Raw genomic sequence first — 12,733 nt, 5'->3', positions numbered from 1 at the left:
TTACCCTCGGGGCCACACTTTGGACACCAATGCTGTAGGACATTACCATTCAGTTTGCTTCAAAGGCAACAAAACAAATACTTCACCTCAGGGATGACTATTATTCAAATGTATTTCTTTTGATGCTAATTCCCTGTGATGCCTTTAATCTTTTTTAGTATTTATGTGTGTTTTTTTTTTTTAATGTTATGCTTTTTTTTTTTTTTTGAAGAGGGGGATGGTTACTGTCACACATGCTACAAGCCCATTTTGAAAAAAAAAATGGAAAAGGTCAGAGTCACAACAAAGCAAATGTGTGAATAAATCCCCTTTTGCAGGTGAACCGTAGGTATTTTTCCCTTTGGAATTAATTTTTCACCTCATTGTGTAACACTCAAGGGTGAATATAACATTTACTATTGTTGACAATTGAAATGCATATCAAAAAATGGGACTTTCAAACCTCAAACTTGTGTTTTTTTTGTTTTTTTTTTAATGTGCATTGCATCCCAGCTGTGTGTCTGATGTGTATCTGTTGCAGCATTTAGTGCACAGGACAGCTAGCACACTTATCTCTGTCACGCAGCGTTTTGCCGAGCCATGCGTCCGCCGCTTTATCTGCCCCGGACACACTGCCTCTCGCTGGGGAAGTGTCACTTCACCTCCCCCATCCTCCACCTCATCCCTGTTGACTCCTCGCTCACCCCGGGCTCGTTCTCCTTCTTTGGATGCCAGCAGCTTGTAGTGATGGAGCAGACCATTGTCACACACCAGTAAGTGTTGGCTTGTCACTAACTTGCTTCTCTTCACCGCTGAGGCTCTGTGGCATCACAAGCAAATGTGTTTTTGCTTAAGCTGCTGTGTTTTTTTTTTTTTTTTCCATCTGTCTTGCTGCTGATTTTGAGCTTATTAAACCTTAAAACAGGGGTCTCGAACTCAATTTACCTGGGGGCCACTGGAGCTAGGGTCTGGGCAAGGCTGGGCCGCATCAGGTTTTCCTAAAAAAAAAAACGCATTTATTAAAAACAGAAAAATATACAAACTTTTTCAGTGCTTTGGTTCCGATTTTCTACAATAAAAGCTCTGATAAAACATTCCACTGTTCTCAAATATCTTAATTTTTATTTTTCTGCACAAAATAAGATGAAAAATAAATAAATCAAGAATAAAAATCAATCAGTAATAAATATAATAATAATAAAAAGGCAAATAATAAAAACTTAAGAAACCACATATAGTTGGTGGGTAGACAAATTATTTTTTTCAGATTAAAATGAACAAACGCAACTATAGTCACATTTATACTCTTTTTTTATTTACAACATATTGCGCAACTGCAGGGTCTTGAGACACATGCTAACTTGCAAACTAGAGAGCTAGCGACCTAAACGGTAGCCTTCAAGTTATTTCCTTTAAACTTCAATAGCCAAAAACTTACCACTTCCACATGGATAGGGAGGATAACTATTAAGTTATTTAACCTTTAACATGAACATTAATCAAACGTAATAATTTTTTCTGGGTACATGATACCATACAGCATCCATATCAAACTTGCGCGGGCCGCACTAACATTAAACTTTCATATCAAGGTGGGGGCCTCAAACTAGTATCCTGCGGGCCACATTTGGCCCGCGGGCCGCGTATTTTTGAGACCACCGCCTTTATGTCCATTCCCCACACAAGGTCAGAATACAAGGAAACGGAAGATAACCAAATCAGTTCCCATAATAAATCATGTAAATACAATTAATCTAATTAAATCAATCAATTGAAGATGTTTACAATTACAATTTTACACACAGAAAACAATTTCAAATTGTTATAAACGCACACAAATGACATTTTATGTTGACTTTTACCTTAATTGAAGACGTGAATATTGACCAATGCACCCGCAAACACGATGTAGCAGCGAGACACAGCACGGACACCATTTTCCTGTTTCGCCATAATTTTTTTCTTGAATTCAATAGTGTTTCGCACCCCAATAACCCCAAATGGAAAATTTGCAAAAATTACAAGAGCCAGCCTTTTGATAAAGAAGGTGAGAAACGCTCTTGAATTCAAGAAATAACCCATGACAAAACAGGAAATGAGTGTCCGTGTGGTGTCCTTCTGCCCATCTGGTCTTTGGCACAGTAGTCTTCAATGGAGGTAGTAACGTTAAATCTTTTATTTATTTCACAGTTTATACGTATTTGGTATTTTATGCATGTAAAATGTAGTTTTACAATTGTTATAAACGTGTTTTGTGTTAACATTTTCGAGAGTCAACGCTTATAGACACGTATCATAACTGCCATTTTGTTAGCAAGCTATGCTAGCAAGGACGTTTGAGATAAAAAATTAAAAAAAAATAAAGAACACAGCTGGACTCACGTAGTGTATTAATAACAGGGAAAGATGCACGTCATATACAAACTAAAAGAACAAAAATTATTCAGCTCTAAATGTACGTTATAAGAGCCACTGTATGTAAGAACAAATGCTTTTACAATGTATGACATGAAATGACGGAATTCATACATTTGCAAAATAACATGAAAACATTTTACATAAAAATGTTTATTTATTGTAATTATATAAGAAAGATACACTCATGAATGTAAAACATCTGTACCGTACTGTACAATTGTACTTCAGACCCCTTTTATCAGGGTCCAGGTTTCAGGATAAAGAAGATGGAGGCTTCCCCACAGGAAGTGGCGCTAACTGGAGGTCAAATGCCGTCTCTTTTCCGAGCGCAGTCGCACTGACGCAGCCCGGCTTGGGTGTAACCACGACGACCGTCACCACCATCACACAGACGGGGGGCGACTGGAGCACTGGCCTGTTTGACGTCGATGCAGACCAGACCACATGTAAGCAGATTGTTTGTGTGATGTGGAGTTCTAGTTCTAGTTCTAGTTCCAGTTCTAGCTCGGTTCTTCCTGTGCAGGTGTTATCGGTGCCGTGGCCCCGTGCTGTTTGGACTTGATTCTAGCACATCTGCATGGTGAGTGCCTTTGTTTGCCTCTGCTGCCAGGATCTACCATCGCCATGAGGGTGGCACTCAGGGAGCGGTACAAGATACAAGTGAGTCTCATACTGGCCTTGCAGGAAATGCTAGCATACATGTAACATTTAGAATTATCACTCAAACAGTTTATGTCCCCAAGGGAATCAGAGCTTTTCTTCCTGTCACTCACGCGCACACAAAATTTCCACATCTTGTGTTCCTGATCTTGTGTATGTATCCATAGGGCAGCATATGTGACGACTGGACCACGGTGTGTTGCTGCTACTCTCTGGCCGTGTGTCAGATGGTGCGTGAGATGAAGCGGCGGACGATGACACGGACGTACCAAGTGTCCACCACGCTGGATTGCTCCTGACTAACATCGGCCACAAAGTAACCGAATGTGGTTCCTTCTTCTTCTCTTACAAAGCACTATATATATTTAATTTTTGTTCAGTTTTGTTCAGTTTGGTCGAACAAAAGAGAAAATATGAAATGTGTATATATACCATATTTTCTGGACTATAAGGCGCTCCGGAGTATAAGTCGCGTCGCACAAGGCCAAAAATGCATAATTAGGTAGAAATAAACATACATAAGTTGCATTTTTTGCGGGTAATTTATTTTACAAATTACTTGACCAAAACAGACATTAGGTCCTCATGGAAGGCAAGTTCTAACATTAATAAAAGAATAGAGAACAGGCTGAATAGGTGTAAGATGCAAAAAAAATATGCATTTATTAAAAACAAAAATTTTTTTAAAACTTTGCTTTGGTTCAAAATTTCTACATTAAAAGCTCTGATAAAACATTCCACTGTTCTCAAATATCTTAATTTTTATTTTTCTACACAAAATAAGATGAAAAATAAACAAATCCAGAATAAAGAAAATCAATCAGTAATAAATAAATATAATAATAATAATAATAAAACGGCAAATAATAAAAACTTAAGCAACCACATATAGTTGGTGTGTAGACAAATTATTTTTTTCAGATTAAAATGAACAAAGCATTAAATAGCCAAAAAACTTACCACTTCCACACGGATAGGGAGGGTAACTATTAACAGTTATTTAACCTTTAACATGAACATTAATCAAACGTAATAATTTTTTCTGGGTACATGATACCATACAGCATCCATATCAAACTTGCGCGGGCCGCACTAACATTAAACTTTCATATCAAGGCAGGGGCCTCAAACTAGTGTCCTGTGGGCCACATTTGGCCCGCCGGCCGCGTGTTTGAGACCCCTGTAGTAGACATTCAAAAAAATCCAAAAAACAAATAACAAACAAGAACCGGGATATGCTAGTGTTAGCCTGCTTATTAGCCTGCTTTTGCTATTATATGAAATTTGTCAGATTTTTTTTTTGAAAAAAATAAAAATCAATAAAAAATATTTAGTAATATTAAAAAAAAATAGGCCTAATGATGCCACTGGTGAGGCACATTTAGGGCTTAAACTGGGATTGTGCATTCAGCATTTATTGTGTGAGCTTTCGTGTGAACAATGACAGAGTCTTCTGCAGCTGAATCTAATAATTACTTCAGTCCCTTTTTTATTGCAAATGTTGATCCAAAATCAAAGACCGTCAAACTAGCAGGAAGGTTTGTCAAAAGTAAACATCCTTTACAAGCAGTTTTTGGCCTTTCGCCGGTGGTCCCCGAACACAACCCCTGTGAAAAGTGATCTACTGTACATAAGCATCTGTATCTTCTTTTCATCAGAATGTATTGTAGTAAAAATCTGTATTACTTTACAGCAGTATCAGAGATATGAGCCTCATAATCTTTGCAGCCATTGCGGTTTATGGATTTTGCAGGGTTTTTTTTTATTTAGCCTCGCACGCCAAAGGTCAGCTGACACATTAAATGTGCCGTCTCACTTATATATGATGCAACTGGGCCACAAAGCTCGGTTGGTTGGCCAAATTGTAATTAACAGCCGCAGTGCAGTACCGTGTGTTGATAATAAGGTGACTTTCCATAGGTTTGTTGTGATGTTATTCATTTAAGCCATCCCTCCCACCTACCCTGCAGGTGTGCCATCACATGATTAATCCTGATTGCTGCGCTTCTCTCAGTTTGAAATGTCAGCCAGCAAGAACACACACACACACACACACACACACACACACTATGAGGGTGTGAAAACATCATTATAGCATAAAGCAGATGGGTGCTCAAAGGGCACAAATGTAATTGGTTACATCCACCGGATCTGTGTGACTAGCTGGCAGCTAATTCCAATGGAGGAAAGCACTGATTTAAGAGTGGAACAGATTTCAATATGGAATTACCTGTACCACAGCAGGGTTTTACACCAATCTGGGTAAACTAACTTCTTGGAAAAGTAGCATTTTTTTTTATGCCGGGGGCTGCCAGGAAAATTGGCCCACACAGGAACTGAATGTTGCAAGAAACCGTCAAGAAACTATGACGCCTCTATAGAAAGTATTGCATTTTGGGGGTCTGGTGACTCCAAATTGTCCATGTGAGTGTGAATGGTTGTTTGTCTATATGTGCCCTGTGATTGGCTGGCGACCAGTCCAGGGTGTACCCCACGTTTCATCCGAAGACAGCTGCTTGTGACCCCCGTGAGGACAAGCGGAACAGAAAATGGATGGATGGATGGTTGTTATCCCTGCTGTTGGTTGGGTCAAAGGGTTTCTCGGACCTCTATCTCAAAATGGGACCCTTGAGGGAAACTGAGATTTTAGGCCGTTAATGGGTCCATCTGAGATCCCGAATGTGAATTTGGGAGGTTTGCCTGAATCTCTTAACCTAAATATAGGTTGGAAAAAAAGACTGCTGGGAAAAGTAGCAAATATTTCTGTCAGCCATTCATTCATTATAGACACATAGGCACATATAGACAAACAACCATTCACACTCACATTCATACCTATGGACAATTTGGAGTCACCAGACCCCCAAAATGCCATACTTTCTATAGAGGTGTCATTGTTCCCTGCCAGTTTTTCATGTCCACAGTTGTTGCAACATTCAGTTTCTGTGTGGGCCCCTTTCCTGGCAGCCCCCGGCATAAAAAAAATGCTACTTTATCCTCACAAGGGTCGCGGGGTTTATGCTGGAGCCTATCCCAGCTGTCTTCGGGCGAGAGGCAGGGTACACCCTGGACTGGTGGCCAGCCAATCACAGGGCACATATAGACAAACAACCATTCACACTCACATACCTATGGACAATTTGGAGTCGCTAATTAACCTAGCATGTTTTTGGAATGTGGGAGGAAACCGGAGTACCCGTAGAAAACCCACGCATGCACGGGGAGAACATGCAAACTCCACACAGAAGATGGCCGAGGGTGGGATTGAACTAGTGTTTCCTAGCTGTGAGGTCTGCGTGCTAACCACTAGACCACTGTGCAGTCTTCTGTCAACCAAAAACAGGATTTTTTTTTTACATTCTCGGGTTCTGGCTGGGGTACTTGGGGTGTGTTTTGAAGGTTGGTTGGTAAAGGAACCAACCAGGCTCCTGCTGTGGTTTTGTAGTCGCTTACAGTACCCCTCAAAAAAGTTAGTGACAGATGTGAACCTGGAAAAAAAACCAAGTCTCTTGCAAATATTTGTTTGTGCGGCCAGGTCCCCTGCTTTTGGGTACAGCCAGGCTCCTTTCCTCAGCCAGGCAGTCTGGAAAACACCATTTCCTCCCACTTTTGGGTGCTGTCCTGCTGTGCATTTTGGAACGCTTCCTAGCTCTCCTGGCTGTAAAAGGCACGGACGGTTGCAGTGCCATGCGGAAATCATTTTGCCAACTTAAAAATGATTTAAAAATGAACCCCATGGAAAAAAGTTGGATTTGTGTCCCTCGTTTGATCAAAGCAAGGACTTCGGACCTGAATCTTATAATTGGTCCACAAGGCACGGCGGTCTAGTAGTTAGCGTGCAGACCTCACAGCTAGGAGACCAGGGTTCAATTCCACCCTCGGCCATCTCTGTGTGGAGTTTGCATGTTCTCCCTGTGCATGCGTGGGTTTTCTCCGGGTACTCCGGTTTCCTCCCACATTCCAAAAACATGCTAGGTTAATTAGCGACTCCAAATTGTCCATAGGTATGAATGTGAGTGTGAATGGTTGTTTGTCTATATTCAAATTCCCCTGATATTCATTTTAAAAGTCCTCTGCTTCCATTCCCACGGCATTGGGCAGGCATAAACTAGAAATTCGCAAAAGCATACACATTGTATGAATAGTTCTGATGCATATTAAAAGATAAATATATATTTATTCTGTTATTATATCTACTATATTGGGTGATATGATTGTAAAAGTGACTATAGGGGTGTTATTTCATGTCTAGAAGGCTCTAATGATGTTAAAAACTGTAATCGGGTTTTCTATGTACAAATGATAATAGAGGCTGCACGGTGTGCGAGTGGTTATCACGCAGGCCTCACAGCTAGGAGACCAGCGTTCAATTCCACCCTATGTGTGGAGTTTGCATGTTCTCCCCGTGGGTTTTCTCCGGGTACTCCCACATTCCAAAAACATGCTAGGTTAATTAGCGACTCCAAATTGTCCATAGGTATGAATGTGAGTGTGAATGGTTGTTTGTCTATATGTGCCCTGTGATTGGCTGGCGACCAGTCCAGGGTGTACCCCGCCTCTCGCCTGAAGACAGCTGGGATAGGCTCCAGCACCCCCGCGACCCTCGTGAGGAAAAAGCGATAGAAAATGAATGAATGAATGAAGGCCAAACACTTTGCTATATCTACCTCAGCCACCAGGGGGCAGTGTTGCTACAGATGTGAGTCACAGCTGCTGGTTTCTAATAATAATAATAATAATAATAGAAGCAGAGGAGCTACCAACAGGGACTAGGAGTCAATCCACTGTGCTGATCGGAGGTCAGATTTGGGATTCCCACAGCGGGAGTAGGTCAACATCTGAAACAGTCCAAAGTCAGCAGTGGAGGGCCATAAAATACTTGCTTGCTGATATTGCTTCCTGCCGTTTTTAGCATCAAGACGTGCAGATGCATGCGGTGTCAAGTACACACTCTCCTGGAAAAAAACAGCCCTTTGGGGGAAATGTATTTGCGTGTGAGAGTAATTTAGGCAGTATCTCTCGTCCCTATGATTGTACTCTTTTGCTGCTTGCAAACAGATTAAGTAGAAAAAACACAGCTCAAGGGCAAATGCATCATAGATCCTGAAGCAACACCGTTATGTAAAGATGATAGCTCCTTAAACAGCACACACACATACACACTGAGGTGACATATAGTAGTGAGTGACAGGTGTTAAACTAGCAATTCCCAATAACTAATGTCCTTGCACACCTCTGCACGGCTCTGATACTACACCTGAAGTCGACTCCAGTTTCGGTTCTGTTCACACTGATTTACTAGTAATTGGGAGTAACATGCTGGGAAACTAGTCCAGGAAGGTGGCGCGGGGAAAGGGAGGTGAAATTTGCAAATCTGGAACAGTTGCTCCCCTGGTGATACAACATTGAGCACCTGGGCTTTTTACACACACACACACACACACAGACACACACTGACAGTCTGTCACGAAGGGAGCTCATCCTATCATTTTTCTTGTGGAGACTATCCAAAATGTCTCCACAACAAAGCTAGGACGTCAAGAGTTATACCAGAGAAAGAAGAACCAGCACACAAACACATACACTCAGACTAGTGCAGAGGTGTCCAACATGCGGCCAGAGGGGCCATTTGTGGCCCGCCATTCATTCATTCATTTTCAACTGCTTTTTCCTCACGAGGCTCGCGGGGGGATGCTGGAGCCTATCCCAGCTGTCTTCGAGCGAGAGGCGGGGTACACCCTGGACTGGTCGCCAGCCAATCACAGGGCACATAGTATAGACAAACAACCATTCACACTCACATTCATACCTATGGACTATTTGGAGTCAAAAATTGTCAACCCATCGAAAATGTCAAGAGGTCAACGGTCTGACACACTGCGTCATCTAGTAACACATTACTAAATTCAGCACTAAATTCATCACACAGCAACTTAAAAAGATATACTGTATGTAAATTTTCATTCATTTCTTGTGCAGCTAATCCTCACTTGGGTTTACGGCTATGCTGGAGCCTATCCCAACTTTTTGTACAACTTGGACTGGTGGCCAGCCAACCACAGGGCGCATATAGACAAACAACCATTCACACTCACATTCATACCTATGGACAATTTGGAGTCGCTAATTAACCTAGCATGTTTTTGGAATGTGGGAGGAAACCGGAGTACCCGGAGAAAACCCGCGCATGCACGGGGAGAACATGCAAACTCCACACAGAGATGGCCGAGGGTAGAATTGAACCCTGGTGAGGTCTGCACGCTCACCACTAGACCACCGTGCCACGCCCGCCATTCATTTCTTATTATTTCATGCTACGTTGTAGTCGTGACGAGATCTCATCCTACCATGTGTGTTTTTTACCACACCATGAAAAAATGTCTCTAAAATAAAATAAAAAAAAACCATACTGGACGATCCAAGTAAGCTTCTAGAAGTAGCTCAAAGATAGAACATGCCCCCCCTGACCTCCAGCAGGTGTGAATTCCAATGGATAAAAAGGTTTTTTGCAAGCAAAGTTCCATCCAGCATAGAGCTTCAGGGGCAGAAAGCCGGGAAAAAAAATGGTCCCACAAGCCCAAAAGGCAAAGAATTGGGTTATGTCAGTGACTGGAGGCCTCTAGGCAAAAGCAAACAACCTCTTTCCAGTCTGTATTTCATTTATATATATTTTGCTCATATCACTTGGCAGAATAGACGCTTCAAAATGAACACTTTCTACTTCTGATTGCTCCAATTCTGCCACACTTTTTTTTTTTTTTTTATAAATTGGCTCGAATTTATAACCAAGTTATGGACCATTAGCTTGAATTTCAGCGTTAATAATTTATCGACTTTTTTTTTTTTTTTTTGCTGCTGCTAAAGGGAGCAAACAACACCTCGGAGCATATTTCAGAGCCTTTTGTTGCTTTCAGAGCGTTGTGGATGTGACGAGACAGCTGCTCCAATTAAGGCTTCCGCTCAATGAACCGACAAGGTGTGTATACTCACCAGGTATGTGTAGTCATCAGGTGCGTTATCTACGAATGCTAATAACTGCTGGCATCTTAAATCATAGTATTATGGGTGGTCAGCACCCAGTAGCTTTTGGTATGAATATGAATATGGCGTACACATCAGCGGTATTACAATTTTTCTCGATTGGTTTGGCTAATTTCTTCATTCATTCATTCATTTTCGGTCGCGGGGGTGCTGGAGCCTATCCCAGCTGTCTTCAGGCGAGAGGCAGGGTACACCCTGGACTGGTCGCCAGCCAATCACAGGCCACATATAGACAAACAACCATTCACACTCACATTCATACCTATGGACAATTTGGAGTCGCTAATTAACCTAGCATGTTTTTGGAATGTGGGAGGAAACCGGAGTACCCGGAGAAAACCCACGCATGCACGGGGAGAACATGCAAACTCCACACAGAGATGCCCGAGGGTGGAATTGAACCCTGGTCTCCTAGCTGTGAGGTCTGCGTGCTAACCACTCGACCACCGTGCCGCCCAGGAACAAAACCAATGACTTCTAAATGAAAAACTAACCAACTAAAGTGGCAATTAAACAACTTAAATGGCAAACAAATATAATTAAAGTACTAACCCGAATATATAGGGGTGTTATTTTGTGTCTAGAGGGCTCTAATAATGTTAAAAACAATACAATGAATGAATGAATGTATATTCCTTCTGTTATTATATCTGCTATATCGGGTGATACAAGCGTAAAGGTGACTATAGGGGTGTTATTTTGTGTCTAGAGTGCTCTAATAATGTTAAAAACAATACAATGAATGAATGAATGTATATTCCTTCTGTTATTATATCTGCTATATCGGGTGATACAAGCGTAAAGGTGACTATAGGGGTGTTATTTTGTGTCTAGAGGGCTCTAATAATGTTAAAAACAATACAATGAATGAAAGAATGTATATTCATTCTGTTATTATATCTGCTATATTGGGTGAAACAAGCGTAAAGATGACTGTAGGGGTGTTATTTTTTTCAAATCACTGTATATACTGTACATACATTGGCTATACACAGTGTGTGTGTGTGTGTGTGTGTGTATTATATAGCTTGCATGATAGTTTCATTTCAAATCCAACTCCTACAGGCCATTTCCAATACGTCTTACCACATTAAAATGTCCTTGTCGCTGTAGTACCATGTGACCTGTGCTGTATATATGTTGCCTCATATACAAGCGAATAGCGAGTGTTGCATAATGCTTTCATCTCTGCAACACACACACACACACACGCCTGCCATTGATGTAGGTGTTCTTTCATCAAAGTTGTAGTAGCCATGTGTGCACATTATTACTACACAGCATGGCAAAGGCGGCAGCACTTTGCTAAGTGTGGAAAATGTGTAGGTGGTGCAGGGAGTGATGACAATGAGTGCAAGAAGGAATGATGAAAAGTCCTTGGGATTTGAATTTTTCCATCCCTCTCTTCAGCCGTTCTGCTGTCCATATCTCCTTGTGTTGCAACTCGTGACGGTGGTGTAGTGTAGTGGGTTAAAATGCACATGCAGTTGGAACATTCAGCAACATGCATCTTTTCTCTTTTTGTGTGTTATAAAGATATAAAAAGAGCTAAAAAGGGGGCAGCTAATTCATGCATTTAATGGGATACACCTATTCCGCTTACAAATTCCGCTATTAAAACACCCAATAACGATTTATAGTGTGTAGTTAAACTACCCAGCTAGTAGTTAGCACGCTATAGTGTGGTGAGGTGTCAGTACGTTGGTTTAGTAGTTCTTGTAATAACAATAATATTTATACTGTAAATGGCGTTTTTGATTCTTTTTTCTGAAGGCTTTATAGTCAGTATAGTTGAGTCCCAATATGTACATATATATCCGTAATATCTGTAGCTGCCTCTTTTTTTTTTTTTTAGCTCTTTTGATATTTTTATAATGCACAGAAGACATATAAAACATTTTGTGCCATTCAGTTTGTGACAATCTGCTCCCAATTTTTTTTTATTTTACTTCAATGATTTTTTTTTCTTATTTGAATGAATACAAATTCCCCAGATATTCATTTAAAAAAATGGAAATGTCATCTCAATTCATTAAATTAGCCAGGGTTCAATTCCGTCCTCGGCCATCTCTTTTTCGTGTTTGTCAAGCTGTAGGTCTTCAAGGGGTCCCGTATAAGCACCCCAGCTAACAAACTTGTACAATGTATGCCAAATATAAACATTTCATGTGGAAAATTGTATAATTTAGCAAACATTTACAGTTAATTATCATTAAATTCCAAGAAAATTGTTCAATTTCCCCAAGTTAATATTTCCAAAAGTCCTCTGCTGCCATTCCCACGGCATTGGGCAGGAATAAACTAGAAATCCTCAAAAGCATACACATTGTATGAATAGTTCTGATGCATATTAAAAGATAAATATATATTTATTCTGTTATTATATCTACTATATTGGGTGATATGATCGTAAAAGTGACTATAGGGGTGTTATTTCACGTCTAGAGGGCTCTAATGATGTTAAAAACTGTAATCAGGTTTTCTATGTACAAATAATAATAGAGGCTGCACGGTGTGCGAGTGGTTATCACGCAGGCCTCACAGCTAGGAGACCAGAGTTCAATTCCACCCTCTGTGTGGAGTTTGCATGTTCTCCCCGTGCATGTGTGGGTTTTCTCCGGGTACTCCCACATTC

General features: G+C 40.9%; 2 protein-coding genes across 4 annotated transcripts in view; both read left to right on the top strand.

The window, feature by feature from the left end:
* The first annotated feature begins 247 nt into the window (after positions 1-247).
* The window catches only part of plac8l1 (PLAC8 like 1), an 18,326-nt gene continuing 5,840 nt past the window's right edge, over positions 248-12,733 (top strand). Inside the window, exons 1-4 of one of the 2 annotated variants that reach the window (XM_058087395.2) lie at positions 248-752; positions 2,626-2,843; positions 2,921-3,057; positions 3,225-3,373. In XM_058087395.2, the coding sequence (XP_057943378.2) occupies positions 580-752; positions 2,626-2,843; positions 2,921-3,057; positions 3,225-3,356 (660 nt within the window). In that variant the 5' untranslated portion in view covers positions 248-579 and the 3' untranslated portion in view covers positions 3,357-3,373. Of the gene's footprint in view, positions 753-1,899; positions 2,137-2,625; positions 2,844-2,920; positions 3,058-3,224; positions 3,797-12,733 lie in introns of those variants that run through there. The other variant, XM_058087394.2, reaches the window with a different exon arrangement.
* grxcr2 (glutaredoxin and cysteine rich domain containing 2) overlaps positions 10,006-12,733 on the top strand; it is a 25,214-nt gene continuing 22,486 nt past the window's right edge. Inside the window, exon 1 of one of the 2 annotated variants that reach the window (XM_078787926.1) lies at positions 10,006-10,033. The gene's annotated coding sequence lies outside the window, so the exon portion shown is untranslated. The remainder of the gene's footprint in view (positions 10,034-12,733) is intronic. The other variant, XM_078787927.1, reaches the window with a different exon arrangement.

The sequence above is a fragment of the Doryrhamphus excisus genome, linkage group LG21, assembly GCF_037039965.1.
Source record: "Doryrhamphus excisus strain RoL-2023G ecotype Guam linkage group LG21, RoL_Dexc_Guam_v1.1, whole genome shotgun sequence".
NCBI lineage: Eukaryota > Metazoa > Chordata > Actinopteri > Syngnathiformes > Syngnathidae > Doryrhamphus > Doryrhamphus excisus.
This window is presented reverse-complemented; position numbering and strand designations above follow the sequence as displayed.